Source organism: Mytilus galloprovincialis, chromosome 9 (assembly GCF_965363235.1).
Source record: "Mytilus galloprovincialis chromosome 9, xbMytGall1.hap1.1, whole genome shotgun sequence".
Taxonomy (NCBI): Eukaryota; Metazoa; Mollusca; class Bivalvia; order Mytilida; family Mytilidae; genus Mytilus; species Mytilus galloprovincialis.
The window spans coordinates 67,275,727-67,296,466 of record NC_134846.1 but is presented as its reverse complement, the minus strand read 5'-3'; the positions used below and the strand labels follow the sequence as shown (position 1 = coordinate 67,296,466).

The window sequence follows — 20,740 nt, the reverse complement described above, 5'->3', positions numbered from 1 at the left end:
TTTTCGCTAAACTGGTACTGTTCTAAATTTTACGGACGCCATCACGAGTTGGTTGACCGTTATGGAATAACCGTTTCACAAATGATATCGGATATGTTCCTTACGTCGTAACTACAATGTTCTTCCCTTTCATGAATGTGACCTACCGAATTGGACTATTTACCGGATTGTTGCATAAGCAACACGACGGGTGCATCATGTGAAGCAGGATCTGCTTACCCTTCCGGAGCACCTGAGATCACCCCTAGTTTTTTGGTGGGGTTCGTGTTGTTTATTCTTTAGTTTTCTATGTTGTGTCGTGTGTGCTGTTGTTTGTTTGTCTTTTTCATTTTTAGCCATGGCGTTGTCAGTTTGTTTTAGATTTATGAGTTTGACTGTCACTTTGGTATCTTTCGTCCCTCTTTTCTTACTTTTTTGCTGAAAAAATACTCTAAATTTAACAGTCTGGACAATGAGATTATGTCATTCAAACAATTCCATTATACCAAATAAATCATTTGAATATGTGCACAGTCATCATGTAAAGTTTCAGAAAAATATGTAGAAGACTATTGGGAGAATTATTACACAAAATCAGGTATCAACTTACCCATTCGTTCCCCAGACATCACCATACTGTAAGGTGTACTTAACTAACCAACCCAGACAAAATATGCAAAAAGATTTTTTAACATTTTGTCAACATAATTATGTCAATAATTTGAACAGGACCATCTCAAGTGTCTTACACTTATATAGACACGCTTAAAAAATGTCATATGATGGTTGAAAGTTATCTGATTTTTTGTATTCATTTTTGTTTAGTCAACAGTCTACATGACTTTTTTAATGGAACACAAAGTCATATTTTAATTTTTAAACAGTATACTGAAAGGGCATAACTGATTTCTGAAACCAAACAAAATAAATAACAGTGATATTTAAATGCATTTATTTTAGAACTCTAAAGCAATATAAAATATATAAAAAAAATTTAACTAATCAATATTGTAAAATTGTGTAATAACATAAGTACCAGGAGTTTCATATTTGCAATATGCTTATATATGATATAGTGTGTAATTGATTATTCGTATTTACATATCATAAACAGTCAAATCAGAAAATCACATAACTAAATCATTGTTAGACAAACAATCAATCTTCTTTGTCATAACTTCAATAAAGTTATTTTTTATTGAATTTATCTTTTTAACATGATACTTGAAAGAGCCTGACAATTAATGATCAAAGATGCCATGATTATCAATTTCAGATGCCAGATGTATGTTTCGTGTGAAATAGTTTTCATGCAAACACCCCCTAATATGCATTTTTATTCACACTTTAATGGTCAAGAGCTTTTCAAATTGAATTCTAACATAAAGTTAATTGTCATTTGATTTTTTTTGCTTCTATTTCCATTTCAAAGGTTTATAAATTCAATATTGTATAATAAGCAAAAGATAATCAAAAGAATACATTGCATATAGAACAAAATATTTCATGGCACAGTAATAAATTTTATAATTCAATAAATAAATTTATATAAACACAATAATATAAAAATATAAATCTTTATCAATAATTATAATGGAATGTTTCAGGTATAATTTACAGTTAACAGCATAAAATTGCAATTTTACACTAACACTTAATTTACATTATATCTATTTAATTTCTGTTGTGTTAAGTTAGGAAGCTCTAATTAATTTTCATGATAATAAAGTCAACACTATTACACCAAAAAAATGTTTGACATGAAAACACATGCAGATTACCTTAGCCGTATTTAGCACAACTTTTGGGAATTTTGGATCCTCAATGCTCTTTAACTTTGGCTTTATAAATATTTTGAAATGAGCGTCACTGATGAGTCTTATGTAGACTAAACGCACATCTGGCGTACTAAATTATAATCCTGGTACCTAACTACATGATGGTTATCAGAATCATCAAGAGAAAACAAAATTAAACAAATATATATTTCACCAAGTATTGTAAGTATAAAATCGGAGACAGCAACCCATAAAAAACAACCAAAAGTCATATAAAGGTCAACATACAGTCTTCAACAATTGACAAACTTGTCAATCTTTTAATTGTCTAGTGTTTATAAAAAGATGTTAGTAAAAACAAAGATCTAGCCTTTATTAGTGGATGAATGCACTGTATGCACTGTAAAAATTAAACCAGTAGAAGCTTTAAATCAATTTTCTCTATGTTACAAAATACTAAACACTACAAAATATAAACCATGTCATATCATACTGCATCATAGCAGATATTGAAAGCAGACTCAAAGAGCCTTAACCTGCTGATTACGAGACATACATTATCACAAGTACATAATTGGAAGATGCTGATTTCAGCAGATCCTGAACATTCAATATATTTACATATTGCAGTTAAATGTTTTTGACATTCCTCTATGCATCTTTGCTTTTAACAACTAAAAGCCTCAAGTAAAGCATTAATTTGCTAATTTTTGATATAAGAAAGATCTTTCTTTTTGACACATTACAAAGGCACATGGGTTCATCTACATATTTGTAACAGATGTCAGAATGTAATACAAAATGGATGCATTATACAATATCATAAATGACAAAATATAATATAAAACTATGAACAGCATGTAGTTTATACCGACATTTTAAAAGCAGTCAATAATATCAATTTTCATTAAGGCCAGATTTCACTATCATAACGTTACACCTGGCAAAGAGCCTGTATCATTATTTTCTCTCTTCATATGGATTAACTAATTAATAATAGTGCCTTTTAAATATAATACACTGTTGTTATCCCTTCACAAAAATGTTTACGGGGAAAAACTGACAATAAATAATAATAACTTGCCATTTAATAGTATCTAAATAATTCAATCTCATATCATAAAAATAACTTTATATCTATTAAAAAGAAAATAGTAAATCTTCACTTCATCATTCTGTGTATAACTATGTTATATATTCATTATAAATGGCATAACTAAAGCTGCTTCAGAGTCTTGATGCACTCAATAGATTTATTTTAAGCTCTAGTCAAGGATATTCTTTTTCTTAATTTTTATTTGATGATTTCATTTATTTTACCAAATGGATGAAAACTATCATTTGAAGTGTTACCTTGAGATTTAAAACTTTTTTTACATTCACTATAATAAAACCTATAAGTGAAGTAGTACAAGATGTGCATTACATATGTCAAATGAATAAATACTTTTTCTATGGAAATAATGGTGATGATGAAATAATGCATGCTCAGCAATTTCAAATTGAATTCTGGATTTGAATTTGTTTCCCAAATGTTGACAGTTTCATTACTTTAAAAGTCCTTGAAAAATTCTTTTGAGTATAGGTTTAATAAAAACTTATTTCATTTAATTTCAAGGATTGAATAAACTTTTATCTTGGTTGATACTTGATTTCTTTGTTTTAGTGTACATACAATCCTATGTCAATTTATACTTCATTTAACATTTAAATTAGTGTTTCATCCATACCCACGAAATCAATGAAAATAAATGTGTTACAAACAAGTAATACTAAATCCATAGTTCTAGAGAACATCAATGAAAACATAGGATGTTAGGTGAATTATTATGTTTATTTTCAAACAATGTCAACAGATAAAGTGCAAACAGTGGTCATTATGTATATAATGGTAGCTAATTTTTTTTCTTTTTTCAAAGGTTCAAATAAAAGTGGATGACAAGAATGAGCTTTTAGAATCATTTTCTTTTCCAAACTACTCCTCATACTGAACTAGTTTTCTCAAAAGAATTGTTTTACATTGTCATTTTGGGGCCTTTTATAGCTGACAATGCAGTATGGGATTTGCTCATTGTTGAAGGCACACAGTTATTTATTTCTATGTCATTTTGGTCTTTTGTGGACGGTTGTCTCATTGGTAATCATACCATATCTTCTTTTTTATATATTCATCAGGTAGTGAAGATACTGAACAAGTGTTCTGGACACAAGTCAAACTGATTAATTGAATCTGGTATCTGGAGCAGTAAGATGAAAACCAGGTCTCCTTTAAATCTATTTAAAAGATTATGGTAAGAGTAAGTGGCACTTCAGAACCATTTATTATATGGCCATGACGTAATAATCATATAACCTTGCAATGTAGGTTGGAAGCATTTTTCTAATACTCTTTTTGTAAGCATTACCATAGCTATTTATGAGAATTTTTATTACCAATGCCTTGAAATAAATTACCAGTACACAAGAAAAGCCATACTTTATCCTTGACATAATATGAGGCAGTAATGTGAATTTTTCTGTAAATCCATTCAGAAGTTTAACTAGGGGCTCTCAAGAGCCTGTGTCGCTCACCTGTTACTGTATTTACTGATGTCAGCCATTGGTAGGCGGGGTCATTAGACACTTTTTTTAAATAGATACCCTAGTAATGATTGTGGCCAAGTTTGGTTAAATTTGGCCCATAGTTTTAGAAAGGAAGATTTTTGTACGTCAAGTTACAAAAATGAAGAAAAGTTGTTCAATATTGACTATAAAGGACAATAACTCCATAAGGGGTTCTCTGACAATTTTGATCATGTTGACTTATTTGTAGATCTTACGTTGCTGAACATTATTGCTGTTTACAGTTTATCTCTATAATAGTATTCAAGATAATAACCAAAAACTGCAAAATTTCCTTAAAATTACCAATTTTAAGGCAGCAACCCAACAACAGGTTGTAGGATTCATCTGATGGACATTTAAATCCTGAAAGATTTGCCCTAATGTCTTAGTTTTAAAGATATAACGCAAAAAACAGCATTTTAACACTATGTTCTAATTTTAGCCATGTCTGTCATTTTGTTTGATAGGTGGGGTCTTATCGGACACATTTTTTATACTATATACCACAATTATGATCGTGGCCAAGTTAGTTTAAATTTGGCCCAGTAGTTTCAGAGAAGAAGATTTTTGTACAAGTAACAAAAAATTACGAAAAAGTTGTTAAAATTGACTATAAAGAGCAAAAACTCCTTAAGGGGTTGACTGACAATTTTGGTCATGAAAAACTTATTTGTAGGTCTTACTTTGCTGAACATTATTGCTGTTTACAGTTTATCTCTATCTATAATAGTATTCAAGATAATAACCAAAAACTGCAAAATTTCCTTAAAATTACCAATTCAGGGGCAGCAACCAAACAACAGGTTGTCTGATTCGTCTGAAAATTTCAGGGCAGATAGATTATGATCTGATCAACAATTTTAATCCTGTCAGATTTGCTCTAAATGCTTTGGTTTTAAAGATATAAGCCAAAATATACATTTTACCCCTGTATTCTATTATCAGTCATGGTGGCCATCTTGGTTGGATGGCCAGGTCAACGGACACATTTTTTAAACTAGATACCCCAAGGATGATTATGGCCAAGTTTGGTTAAATTTGGCCCAGTAGTTTCAGAGGAGAAGATTTTTGTAAAAGGTTACGGATGACGTACGCCGGATGCCAAGTGATGAGAAAAGCTCACTTGACCTTTCAGGTCAGGTGAGCTAAAAAAGGGAAAGTATGATATCAACTCAGACCCTATGAATAAATTAAACAGTGGCTGACTTTGTTCTATCAAACCTTTGGCAGCAGATGGATATCAATTATACAGGGTTATTGCATGAATACTTGTAAACATTTTTGTGATAAGATTTATCTAGTGCAAGAGTGCAATATCTAATTCAAGACTTGATTATATTCGCCAATTTTCATGCAAAAACCTTTGTATTGCAAGGGACGACATCAAAAGATTGATGTAGGATAAAAAACTTAAATCGAATAGTTTGGGGGTGAGGGGGTCAACATTGCTGCAACTTTTGTTAATCTAAAATTGATTTTACATATATCTATATAGGTAAATCAATTTTTCCCAAATTAAGTTGAGAAGGGGGGTAGAGGGGTCAGCGAAAAAACTATGTGAATTAAGTTTTTTATCCTACATTGAACTTTTGATGTCGTCCCTAAAGCGTAGCTTGAAAATCAGTTTTTAAACATGCTTTTGTCACAATGATGTCGCTAATGTGAAGCTTTAATTGCAATAGTGCACTATAATATATTATTGTGCAACAACATTAGATTATGATCTGTATTGCTTTACAAAAACATTTATTAAAAAAATTTCAACGACACTAAATATAAAACTGTTTAGCTATGAATTCAAAGTGCAGTGAGATACTGAATCATAACCAGAAAATAATTTGATTTTTTGTTTATAAAACTTCCTGATATCTCTAAAGTTCTTTAAACGAAGACAAATCTTAGGGCTGGAGCACCAGTTTTATGAGTCATAAAATTATTATTTAAAAAAAAAATTACTCCAGGAAATAAACTTTCAAATTCCCAAATGCATACATGTATCCATACTCAAAGGGATAACTATTTAAGGGCAGAGGAATAAAGTTTAAAGATGAAGTGCACATTTGCATGATTCTTGTTTAAAAAGGGACAACTTGAATGGTTATAAATTATATAAAATAATAAAATTAAAAACATATTTTTGCTAAATTTATATTATTCTGGGATAGTAAAACACATGTTACAGTAGTCTTTTAAAAAACAAATATGCAAAGGTCATAAAAAATGAAAATCACTGCACTGAACAGAACAGACACCAACTATGTTTATAAGGTCAAAATTTTCAGTTAAGACCCAAAATCTAGTTCAAGTTCAAAGACTGAAATGAAATACAGCACTCATTAGAATTTTAAGCACCAAGGTTAACTAGAAATCATTCTTTGTCTCCCATTTTTCCAACTAAAAACTTTCATGAGAAAGAGTTCATAGTCTCTCTTTTGCCAATACACTTATATTGAGAGAAAGTTCAACATTAATTTGTATTCAGTTCATCAGAATTACAATATCAGTGAAAAACAGTATGAATGGCTTAATGAAAAACTGTTTCTTATGATTAAGAAAATGATGAATAACAGCTGCATATTAATGGAAATTGAACTAATTGTTAAATATGTTTTTACATCATCTTTTACTGTCAGCTCAAAGGTTGAAATCTTGGTATTCCAGAAAATGCAGGGCCATCTGAAATTAAAATAAGATATTTTTTATAAACATACTTAAATTTTGTTTGATCACCCATTTTAGATAAATAAATCACCAGGCAACAAACAGATAGTTCTATAATAGGGACGAAAGATACCAGAGGCACAGTCAAACTCATAAATCGAAAATAAACTTACAACGCTATGGCTAAAAATGAAAAAAGAAAAAGAAAAACAGACAAACAAGAGAACAAATGACACAACATAGAAAACTAAAGAATAAACAACACAGACCCAACCTAAACTAGGGGTGATCTTGGGTGCTTTGGGAGGGTAAGCAGATCCTGCTCCATATGTGGCACCTGTTGTGTTGCTTATGTGATTACAAATCCGGTAAATAGTCTAATTTGGTAGGTCACATTCATGAAAGGGAAGAGGGTTGTAGTTACAACATAAGGAACTTATTCGATATCATTTGTAAAACCGTTATTCCATAACAATCAACCAACTCGTGATGGCGTCGGTAAAATTTACGAAGTGATGATTTCAACTTCACCATTTGGAACTCTTGGTTTAATAGATTCCTTGTGAGCAGCAGCCCTCTATCATGCAAGGAAATGCAAGCATGGGAATATTGTATCAATTAGGAAATATATACACTGTATGCAGGTGCTGCTGGAATGTTGGTACGGAATGGAAAATTCACAATTGGAAAGCTGAAATCATTTCTTTTGTTGTAAAGTTTTGTTTTCAACCGACCCTCATTGTCAATTTCTAGATGTAAGTCAAGATATGAGGCAGACTTAACTGTATCTGTTGTATCTTTTATCTCTAGTTCGATGGGATAGATGCTTTCAACATAGTCCCCAAATTTTGAATTATTTAGTGAAAGAACATGATCTGTATAGAGGAAAGTAGAGTTAAAGGATATAGCTAACTTCTTATCTTTTTTCATAAGAAGTTCCTAAGAAGTTCCTGTATGAAGTCAGCCTCATAAAAATAAAGAAACAAGTCGGCAAGAAGAGGGGCACAATTTGTTCCATTGGAATGCTGACAGTCTGTTGAAAAACACACGTAACAAATATGTTGTCAATCAAGAAATCAAGCATCTTGATAATGTAAGTTTCAGTGAATTCTTTGTTTGAATCAGAGTGATCCTTTACAAAGTAGGATTTATCCCTGCTTAAGACAAGATACTTGTATCTACATTGGCCATTCTTTTTATGAAACAAAGAAATACCAACTCTTTCAATTTGTCTTTTAGTTTGGAATATGTAATACTTGTGTAAAGTGTAGAAAAGTCAAATGATTTAATACTATTACAAGATGAAAGAGAGTTAGACTGTATATACTCTTAAAGATCTTTGGAGTTTTTAAGCATCCACATCTGTACACACGCCACCTCCAGAATAGGCTGTTTCACAATAACTTTGAAGCCTGTCTTTGATTGCTGATAAAATAGATGTTAATAATTTAGAAAGAGGTTTTGTGACGCACTTGGAAGACCCAGCAATATACTGTTGCTTTTAAGGACACTTATGTAGTTTAGGTATCCAATACAGTGATGGAAGATCCAGGTCTTCATCTTTGGTTGAAACTATGCATATCACTTTTTAACATGGGGTATATGTGGGTGGGTGACAGAATCTAGAAATCAAATAAAATATATTTTGTAAAGGATTATACAGGGGGAAATTCAACACTTTCATGCCTGCATTGATTTTTTTTTAAAATAAAAAAGGCCAATTCACAACCATCAGAGGTAGTGTACTGTGATCTGGTTATGCAGTCGTATTAAAACTTAAGAAGAAACTCTCTCAGACTGGGCTGTCACAAGATTATAAAGAAGAATTCTAATTGCAGACCCATTGGTGGCCTTTGGCTGTTGTCTGCTCTATGGTTGGGTTGTTGTCTCTTTGACACATTCCCCATTTCCATTCTCAATTTTAATAATAACCAGATGCTCCGCAGGGCGCAGCTTTATACGACCGCAGAGGTTGAACCCTGAACGGTGGGGGCAAGTATGGACACAACATTCAAGCTGGATTCAGCTCTAAATTTAGATTGTGATTAAATAGTTGACACAGCATAGGTTTCTGACACAGATAAAATGTGGACCAACTTGAAAACTGGGCCAATAATCAAAAATCTAAGTACATTTTTAGATTCAGCATATCAAAGAACCCCAAGGATTCAATTTTTGTGAAAATCAAACTAAGTTTAATTTTGGACCCTTTGGGCCTTAATGTAGACCAATTTGAAAACGGGACCAAAAATTAAGAATCTACATACACAGTTAGATTCGGCATATCAAAGAACCCCAATTATTCAATTTTTGATGAAATCAAACTAAGTTCCATTTTGGACCCTTTGGGCCCCTTATTCCTAAACTGTTGGGACCAAAACTCCCAAAATCAAACCCAACCTTCCTTTAGTGGTCATAAACCTTGTGTTTAAATTTCATAGATTTCTATTTACTTCAACTAAAGTTATGGTGCGAAAACCAAGAATAATGCTTACTTGGGCCCCTTTTTGGCCCCTAATTCCTAAACTGTTCAGACCTCAACTCCCAAAATCAATACCAACCTTCCTTTTGTGGTCATAAACCTTGTGTTTAAATTTCATTGATTTCTATTTACTTAAACTAAAGTTATTGTGCGAAAACCAAGAATAATGCTTATTTGGGCCCTTTTTTGGCCCCTAATTCCTAAACTGTTAGAACCAAAACTCCCAAAATCAATCCCAACCTTCCTTTTGTGGTCATAAACCTTGTGTCAAAATTTCATAGATTTCTATTTACTTAAACTTAAGTTATTGTGCGAAAACCAAGAAAATGCTTATTTGGGCCCTTTTTGGCCCCTAATTCCTAAAATGTTGGGATCAAAACTCCCAATATCAATCCCAACCTTCCTTTTGTGGTCATAAACCTTGTGTTAAAATTTCATAGATTTCTATTCACTTTTACTAAAGTTAGAGTGCGAAAACTAAAAGTATTCGGACGACGACGCCAACATGATAGCAATATACGACGAAAAATTAAAATTTTTGCGGTCGTATAAAAATGTTTGAAGAAATTTTCTTTTTATTTATGAAATCTGAAATGAAAAAAATTGACCCCCCCCCCCAATTTTTTTTTCACATCCCCCTTTCCCTTATTCCAAAACTGATCTCAATTCAAATTACTAATAGAGTTTGCAACAATAACTACTCATTTAAATACATCATAAACTATTGAAATGTAAAAAAAGTGCTTGTTATCACTGAATGGTAAAGATTGTTTTAATTTATCAGTTGGTAGCAAAAGAGAATATACATTGTATATTGTATAAAACAATGATTTAAGTTGATTCAACTACTATTCTGGTCAAAGAAAGATAATTCCAATTGAAAATTTCTTGCTATTGCGCAATATTGTGCAATTAGATATTTCTTGGTATTGAGCAATACTGTGCAATTGAAAATATTTGCTATTGCACAATACTGTGCAATTGAAGTTTTTTTGCTATTGCACAATACTGTGCAATTGAAAATTTCTTGCTATTGCCGAATACTGTGCAATTAAAAATTTCTTGCTATTGCACAATATTTAATATAATAATTTTGGATCCTGATTTGGACCAACTTGAAAACTGGGCCCATAATCAAACAAGAGGCTGTCACAACGACAGCAAACCGGATTTATTAACATTTATTTGTGTCCTGGCTATATCACAAAAACCATTACTGATGAATGGTGAAAGTGAAAATCGTCAATATCAAATTTGACCTCCATTTTGTCATCAGTATCAACATATTAAAATTTGAAAAGCGTAGATTGAATGGTTCATGAGTAAATGCAACAACCTGAATGGAAACGCCATTTTACGATCTTTCAAGAACCATAACTCCTGAACGGTAAAAGTCAAAATCGTCATTATTGAACTTGACCTCTATTTTGTCATCAGTAACAACATATTAAAATTTCAAAAGCTTTGGTTGAATGGTTCATGAGAAAATGCACGGACACGACGGGAAAAACCATTTTTCAATCTTTCAAGAACCATAACTCCTGAACGGTAAAAGTCAAAATCGTCATTATTGAACTTGACCTCCATTTTGTCATCAGTAACAGCATATTAAAATTTCGGAAGCTTTGGTAGAACAGTTCATGCATAAATGCACGGACACGACTGGAAACTCCATTTTTCAATCTTTCAAGAATCATAACTCCTGAACGGTAAAAGTCAAATTCGTCATTATTGAACTTGACCTCCATTCTTTCATTAGTAACAACATATTAAAATTTGGGAAGCTTTGGTAGAACAGTTCATGCGTAAATGCACGGACAACTCCATTTTTCAATCTTTCAAGAACCATAACTCCTGAATGGTAAAAGTCAAAATCGCCATTATTGAACTTGACCTTTGTATAGTTGTCAGTAATAACATATTAAAATTTTAAAAGCTTTGGGTGAACGGTTCATGAGTTAATGCACGGACAACATTTGATTGCCGCCCGCCCGCCCGCCCGACCGCCCGCCCGACCGCCCGCCGTACATCCCCAAATCAATAACCGACATTTTTGTCACAAAAATCCGGTTAAAAATCTAAGTACATGTTTAGATTCAGCATATCAAAGAAGCCAAAAAATTCAATTTTTGTTAAAATCAAACTTAGTTTAATTTTGGACCCTTTGGACTTTAATGTAGACCAATTTGAAAACGGGACCAAAAATTAAGAATCTACATACACAGTTAGATTTGGCATATCAAAGAACCCCAATTATTCAATTTTTGATGAAATCAAACAAAGTTTAATTTTGGACCCGGATTTGGACCAACTTGAAAACTGGGCCAATAATAAAAATCTAAGTACATTTTTAGATTCAGCATATCAAAGAACCCCAAGGATTCAATTTTTGTTAAAAACAAACTAAGTTTAATTTTGGACCCTTTGGACCTTAATGTAGACCAATTTGAAAACAGGACCAAAAATTAAGAATCTACATACACAGTTAGATTTGGCATATCAAAGAACCCCAATTATTCAATTTTTGATGAAATCAATTGCAAACAAAGTTTAATTTTGGACCCTTTGGGCCCCTTATACCTAAACTGTTGGGACCAAAACTCCCAAAATCAATCCCAACCTTCCTTTTATGGTCATAAACCTTGTGTTTAAATTTCATAGATTTCTATTTACTTATACTAAAGCTATAGTGCGAAAACCAAGAAAATGCTTATTTGGGCCCCTTTTTGGCCCTTAATTCCTAAACTGTTGGGATCTCAACTCCCAAAATCAATCCCAACCTTCCTTTTATGTTCATAAACCTTGTGTTTAAATTTCATTGATTTCTATTTACTTATACTAAAGTTATTATTCGAAAACCAAGAATACTGCTTATTTGAACCCTTTTTTGGCCCCTAAATCCTAAACAGTTGGAACCAAAACTCCTAAAATCAATCCCAACCTTCCTTTTGAGGTTATAAACCTTGTGTCAAAATTTCATAGATTTCTATTAACTTGAACTAAAGTTATAGTGCCAAAACCAAGAAAATGCTTATTTGGGCACTTTTTGGCCCCTAATTCCTAAACTGTTGGGACCAAAACTTCCAAAATCAATCCCAACCTTCCTTTGATGTTCATAAACCTTGTGTTTAAATTTCATAGATTTCTATTCACTTAAACTAAAGTTATAGTGCGAAAACCAAAAGTATTCGGACGACGACGATGACTACGACGTTGACGCCAACGTGATAGCAATATACGACCAAAAAATTTTTAATTTTTGCGGTCGTATAAAAATATGCTCTGAAAATGGCAGCATGTTTGTATGCAGTATTAATATTTTCAATTCGCTTAATGTCAATACCTCTACAGAATGATGTTATTTTCTGGAGTGTATGGCCCTTGCAAGCTCACATAATCATGTGTCCATATAAAGGGAAATAACTTTATTGATTTCACGATGCTTTTTCTGTAACTATTACAGACAATAATATTGCCTTACATAATCTATCTTTAGTAACTGTGACCTTGACCTGAGACCTAGTGATAAAATCTATCTACTGTGGATTCATTTACAGTGAGTACCAAATTTGTGGATTGAGGAAAACTTTTTTGAAAAGATTAATTTTGAGGTTTGGCAAAAGTTTGCATACAAGCCTATAGAAAAATTGTAATTTATTGAACATATAAATTTGTGGTTCACCTATATACCCACAAAATACAAAATAATTGGTATCATTGTATATTAATGAGGTCAAAATAAAAGATATAACAGAGCTGAGTTTTCTGAATCATATTAGTGAAAGAAAATATTACATCAACCTGAAGAACATATATGTATTATAGCTGAGATAACATAAACTTACTTAAAACATTTTCTGGTACACTGAAGCGACTGTTTGATGTAAGTATTTCTGTGTCATACACCCATTGTGGAGCCTGCCATTTAGACCACTGTAGAGAAACAATGGATTATGTTAATGATACTAAAATATTTGCTACTTCAAAAGAAGATAATTAAGCTCTTCAGACACACAATTTTAAAAGTTACTACCATTTACCACTTATGGTACATTTATAATCATGATGTAATAGAACGTATACTCCAAATCAGCTTATGTTCAAGAGCTATTTATTTTAGCGAGAAGAAAAATAACACATAATTAAATCCTCACGAATATGTCAAACTTTTATTTTATCATTAAATTTGAAACTGTTGAAAAAGAAATAGCAGCTAAAGTTGGCTAAAATGGTATTCACACATAAAAAAGATTTCACAAATATAATATAGTTTGCAGTAAGTATTGGGCAAACTTTGAGTTGATATGTATATGAAAACAGAGTAATGTGAACTAGGAATTACAAATCTTAAGTGAGTACATACTGTGTCATCCTGAGTGTGTCTAACACAATGAAGAGGTAACATCAGAGAGGCACTCTTTAAATTCTCTAACTCAACTATCACTTCTATTTTATATGTACACTGAAAGTATCAAATAAGTCAAGTTAAATCTTTTAAATTAAAGATTAGTCAAATATAGAAAGAAACTATTTCCAAGTACTTGTTAACAGTTTGCCTCCTCTTTGGAGTGAAAATCATTTTACAAACTTTGACTAAAATTAATATACTGCACAAACTGAATTTTACAAAATACTTAAATGAATCAAATGAATTTTATTTATTCAGTTTTCAGCCATTGAAGCAAAATTATGTTCCTTAGCAGATTTGTTTTTAAAGTTTTATTATGTCCATCTTGAATATCATATTTGAATTGAAAATGCAATACCAGTTTTTATAGATAATCAGGACTTTATTGGAACATATCAGAAATATTTCAGAAATTTTTGAGAATACCTGTATAAACACAAGAAATACTCTCAGAATATAGAAATAAAACAAAGTGAAAATAGTATGTAGTATACTGTTTTATTTCTATTTTGCTTGTCATTTTCATATTTAATTTTGTGAATATATCCCAACTGACGAGTCTTATCAGTCAAGGGTCTAACTTAAATGAGTTATCAGAGAAAAATAACATGCATGTGTTATTTCAGACACTTTCATGAGTTGTCTACTCTTGTTTCCTTAATCTGTAATAACATATGTTTGTTATCAATTAAATATATCATAAAAATTTTTATCTTTAATAGGCACTTGGAAATTCTTAAAACTTTGTGCAGTAGCTTAATATATTACCTTGATAACTAATTTTCTATTTCCATTAATACAATTTTGATCAACCATGGTAAATCAATGAGACAAGGGCTTTTAGGGCAAACTAAGCTGTAATAACATGGCTTAGTTATTACAAGCATGTAACTAACTATATGAGAGTAAATGAGACATTTGGAATCTTTCGCAGTGCCTCAATACAAGCTCTGATCATCATTTCTTACAATGAATTGAAATACATTGTTATGCATGTCAGAGCAAAGCCTTTAAAGAGATATAGAGAAGCTGTAATAACACCCTTTGGTTATTGCAGGAATATATTTTCTGTAATAATATAGGTGAACTATGCATGATTGGTAAACTATGAGCTGTTATATATTTGCAAAGATTAGTATACATAAAGAAAATTATAATATCTATAGAATTTGAGAAAAATTTGACAAAATAAAGGTTGTTTATTTTCCCTTTGTAACATGTAACATACATATGTTATCACAAGTGTTTGATATTTAAGCCCACAATAACAACATGTATGTTATTTTTCTCTAATAACTTATTTAAGTTAGACCCTTGTCTGATTATGTTGACAAAACAAGCATCTATTGTACCGAACTATCAGCCTAGTATCTTTGATAAGTTTTTTAAAATTCAAATACAATAATATATTACCTTTATATGATATTTACTACTGACTGTAGGTGGAAGTGGGGAGCCATCTTTATACTGTAGTGGAACATGCACATTGTCAATACCCCTGTTGTTAAAATAATCATTACAAATTATAAAGGCAGCTATGTTAGATAAAACTGTGTTTCTGTTTAGAAATAATAAGTATATGTTGTACACAAATTGAAAATTAATCTGAAACCACTCAAAAATAACAAAACATATCTTACATGTCTTAGAATCAAGGTAATCAGTTAAGAAAAATCAAACTAAGACTGAATAAATGATAGATCAATGTGATCAGTTTGATAATATGTGAGGTGGTAAACATAACTGTTTTATAGGATGATGATGAGGCTGAGTGGCTCTTTACTATTTAAAAGAGTTTGAAGAGCCCATTCCAGATCATTTCTACTTTAACACTTTTCCTACATAAACTTGCATTCCAGTTTTGGAAAAAATGTACATCTTCGTCCTGTGTTGACAACTTGACACCACATCAAACCTTTTCACTTTTATAATACACCATTCTACTTTTCAAATGCCTTTATGTCTGTCTCATTGATAATTCATAACAAAGTCCAAATAATTGCATGTGGCATAAATTGAATTTAGTTTTCATTGCTTCTACATGAAAGAAACTGAAAAAACCATACCAGCTATGCATACTGAAGAGTGCAACAAATAGAGAATATTGTTTTCTTTATCTCTCATTATTTAATATGAATAAAATATGATTTTGTTTACACTTACGTATTAAGAATTTCCGAATTACATCCTTCGACTGGCATGGCCTCCCAAATTAGATGTGGATTTTCTTTAGGTTCAATAATAACATTATCATCAATTTCTGTCACACATGGATCCTCTGGGTTCAGTTTTGTTCCTTTTGTCATAAGGGCAAAAACCCCATATAACTATAAATTAAATACATAACTATATAAAATTAATGAAAGACTTAAATGACAGGCTTTCACATAAGGTTTCTGGAGCAGTGGATAGGAAAGATGTTGTATGAGTTGATTACATATAAAATAGACCATTATTCACCTGCAATATCATCAGGTTATGAACTTCATGCATCTTTGCTAAACAAAAAAGGTTGATAGTTATCAAATTTCTCTTTTAATTTAACTACTAAATGATTATTTTTTTTTATTTCAGAGTTAAAGAATAAATCCTGTACCATATGTGGACTTGCCAAATTAGTTTTCTTCTTAGCTATTGCAACTTTCATGATGGTCTATTATATTAAAAGTCCTATTTTTTAAAAGATCTAAAGCTGTCTTAAAAAAAAGTGTTGATATTGGTTTGGTCAAATAAATTATGAATTCAATGCTTGCTGATGTTTGTGGTTTATTCTGGTTAAAAAAAAACCTATCTGAAATGAGGCTTCAATTAAAATATTGTTTGTTTGCCCTTTACCGGCCGACCCTATAAATTCGTTCCGCCGGAAAATGTTTTATTTATATTTACCAGCAAGATTTTATTTTATTTTATTTTTTCCATTCCTACACAAAAATCTTATATTTGTATTTCCCGCTCAAAACTTTTTTACCTGAATCCTCAGGTTTTATCTTTTATATAAGGTTTAGTCCCTTTGGTATCACATGAGCGTTTGACATGAACACTTGTATTTAGAGTTTCAAAGCATTTGTTTGAAATTGATGTAATAAGCTTTAAAATACAGGCTCCAAATGTCCTCCTTTATACGCCATAACTCATGGCAAAGAAGAGAATCATGATACAACGAACGTTACTCTGTATCTTTATACTTGAAGAGTAGGGTTCATTCAAAAAAGTTCGTCAAATACAAAATTATCAACGTGTGTACAACATATTTTGTAAACGGACAATGTATCCTATGAAGGAATGGCCTTTGGTCATACGTAGATCAGGATGATTATGTTAACGATGCCTTTGACCAGCATAGATATATTATTTATATCTGACATTAACTAAAGGTCTGTAAGGTAGAGAATATTTGGCAGTAAAATCGCCAAGATTTTCCATACAGATCATTTATTAATGTGATGTAAAATACGTGACAATTGAGTTTCAAGTCTTGTAACATTTTTATTTGAAACTCAGGAACACATGAAAATTTAAACATTAGGGACTCTTTCTACTAGTATTTTTATGTCTCCCCGAACATATTTTACCAGGACAAAGTTGTTTATTGCAGAAAACCTTTAGGTTGAGGTAAGCGTACAAGGTACGTAGTACAGAATATTAGTGTAAGTTAAACTCTAAAACGTTCCAGGCAAATAAACGTTGAAAATATGCCACACAGCTCTATATTTTGATATTTGAAAACAAAATAGTAGTGCATATGAATTAATTTCAAATTCTACATGATAAGTTTTTTTTAAAACTTCCTGGGACTTTATACTAATAGTCCCAGAAACTTATTAGCAAAAGCAGACTTAAACAAAAGCAATACAGACGAAAAATGACATCATGCAGATTTTAGACCTATAAAATAAAATGTTTTATCCCCGGCTTAGTATATATCTAGGATTTTGATTGGTTAACGCACGTCGTTACAAAACCCATAGCCCCTGGGTGTTGCTAATTAATATCCCCAGACGTTGCTAACTATTGTCCCGTGGAACTTCACGCAAGTTTTCCTTAGTTCCATGATTGCTCCTTGTGAAATATTGAATTCTGTAGATTATCCATGATGTTTGTAATGAAATATTTAATTCATTACAATTTTGTCCTATTATGCCGATCATTTACACTCATTTCATTAAATGCATCACTTGACTACCACATTTTCAAGGAATGGGACTAAGGACCTAGCTATGCAAATGACCCACGTTGACGTCACACTATCTATGACGTAACTCTCACAACATTGAGCGCCAAATTCGACTCAATCAAGTTTCTCTGTCTCCGTATTAAAAAGTCTTATATTTGACTACCTGTAGGGTTCTACCAAAGGTAGTACCCTACACCCCGTAGAAACTATGTAAAATTTCCAAATTACAATAAAACTTTTTTAGATAATGAAAAAAACGTTGTTTTCACGTTACACTTTGTACCCGAATTTCCATAAAACTCGTCCGATTCGGACTAAGACCGGGGATAAATTCGTTATCTACGTTCATATCAGTAGATATGGATATTTTAACACCCTTCAGTACCCTGTACACCCTTCGGCTACGCCTCATGGTGTACTTGGATACTTCAGGGTGTTAAAATATCCATATCTACGGATATGAACGTAGATAACTTATAATAACTACCTGCCTACAAATGACAAAAAATGTACTGAGGTAAGTTGTTTTTGGGAAAGAAAAATAAAATATTTTACCTACCTACCTACCCTGTTTCAAAACATAGGGTCGGAAAAGGGCAAACAAACAATATTTTAATTTAGGCCTGAGACACTTGAAACAAATTCATGAAAATTGCACATAAATACATTCTCTAGGGTTGCTGGGTCTGAAGACACTAATTGCAGGTAGGAATAATGGGATTCAAAAGTGTGAAGTACTTACTTTGACATATATTGTCTTCACATTGACTTTTGTGTTATTTGTAATGATGATTCTTAATCTAGCTACACCTTCAGATGTATGAATATGTTCAAACAACCTGAAAATTAATAATGAAAAACATTTCACAAATGACACCTGAATGCAGAAAAAAGTATTTTCTTCTTTTCAAAATAGCTACCGGGATTCAATTCAAAATTTACCTATTTAAAAGTAAAGCAGTTGCTTTTATAATTTTTACCAAAATAAGTAACAAATTCTTTTATTATACTTCACGTTAAAATGTCATACTTTGATTGGCTAATACAAGGGTGTTAATTTACTCTATCACATGGTTTAGCGGGTAACAATTTTGAATGTTACCCTCTCATCCAGACCTATCAAAATCGATAATTCAAAGGACAATGAATAGAATTTGCATCAAGTAATTAAATACAATGCTTAAGTTCTACGTTGTGGCTCAGATTTTATTATTTGACTGTCAAAATAAAACATCTTTTGTTGTTAGTTTCTAATACCCGTAACGTTGTTATGTACGTGACGTCATAGAAAATACTTTTAAAATAAAATTAATATGTAAAAGACATGTTTTGATTTTCTGTCAGTTATCACTATTTTTTAAATGGGAGATAACTCAACAATATTGGTGAATTCCCAACAGATTTCTTTTCCTCTTTTTTCCTTATTGTGTAACCGTTATAAACAACATACAAACATTGGATTTACTGTCATGGAAATAATTATTCGATTCAAAATCACCATATTCATAGGATAAATAAAAGAAACTGTTTATTACCCATCAATAAGATAAAATTTGAAAAAATACAGTATCTGAAAATAACATATTTCGTTTGTTAATTTAAAATTTCTAAATAAACCCAAGGAAACAAAACAATAATTTTTTATAAGAATAAGAAACTAACCTGGCAGTTACAGACAGCTTCCTACTATACAATGGAAGTTTAGCTATATCGATAGTTTCTATTATATTCTGTGTTGGACCTGATGGTCTTACTGTATTAGGCAAAGCTTGATTTATTACAACATCTTGGGTCACCTAAAAATAGTACATGTATTGCAGTTTAGCATACACTCTAGAATATTTTTAATATATTTTAATAAAAATAATAAAAACAAAGCTACAACATACTGCACATCAATGAGACACCAACCCAGCAAAAAAATACCAAAAAGACATTTAGATGACAACAATGGACACAGATTGTCTACTCAAAATTCTAAGCACGTATGCATTGTATACATTCAAATATATTTTTGTTAGATACTGTAATTCTGCTATTTTTTGTACATGTACCAAATTGTAAATTGAGTAAATTTTCTTTTTTTATTTTTCACCTTTTCTTTCCTTACAAATGTTACTACATTGTATTTGGTCTATACCTTTACAGTTTCAGCATGAATTAATTCTGCTGATATCCAGTACTGTATTCTGGCTTTCCACCACTTATTCCCTCCTGAACTAGAGGCTTTAAAAGAACCTTTAATGAAAATATACCTTGATTATTTCATTGACATAGCTTGAAGTTGTAAATCTTAGAAAATAGCTAGTTATCTATCTGTTTCTTTGACTGATTTAACATACTTTTAGAATAAAGTATGGTGACACTGAAAACCATACATAACAAAATTATTGTTCTGAATATTTTTTATATAATAACTTTTTGAACATAAAACATATTGGAACATGTGATAGTTTTTGTTGGTCTTTGTTCATCTCTTTCTGAGGTGTTGTGATTGGTGTGGTATTTTGTATTGTCAAATATTGTTTGTAATTTTAGTTATCCTTTTATGTACTATTTAAAAGAATGTTGTCCATCTCCTGTCTGTCTGATATCTCTATATATGCACACCATGGAAGTATGTATGAAGGTTTACCAATCTTTTCCCAGTATGT

At 31.3% G+C, this 20,740-nt stretch overlaps 1 protein-coding gene across 1 annotated transcript in view; it reads right to left on the bottom strand.

Annotated features, from left to right (window-relative positions):
- Positions 1-914: 914 nt before the first annotated feature.
- The window catches only part of LOC143045726 (uncharacterized), a 28,672-nt gene continuing 8,846 nt past the window's right edge, over positions 915-20,740 (bottom strand). The window contains exons 5-12 of the mRNA XM_076218441.1: positions 20,227-20,324; positions 19,749-19,882; positions 18,829-18,925; positions 16,076-16,239; positions 15,326-15,410; positions 13,868-13,966; positions 13,350-13,437; positions 915-7,037 (exon numbers count right to left, since the gene is read on the bottom strand). Coding sequence (XP_076074556.1) covers positions 6,991-7,037; positions 13,350-13,437; positions 13,868-13,966; positions 15,326-15,410; positions 16,076-16,239; positions 18,829-18,925; positions 19,749-19,882; positions 20,227-20,324 — 812 coding nt within the window. The 3' untranslated portion in view covers positions 915-6,990. The remainder of the gene's footprint in view (positions 7,038-13,349; positions 13,438-13,867; positions 13,967-15,325; positions 15,411-16,075; positions 16,240-18,828; positions 18,926-19,748; positions 19,883-20,226; positions 20,325-20,740) is intronic.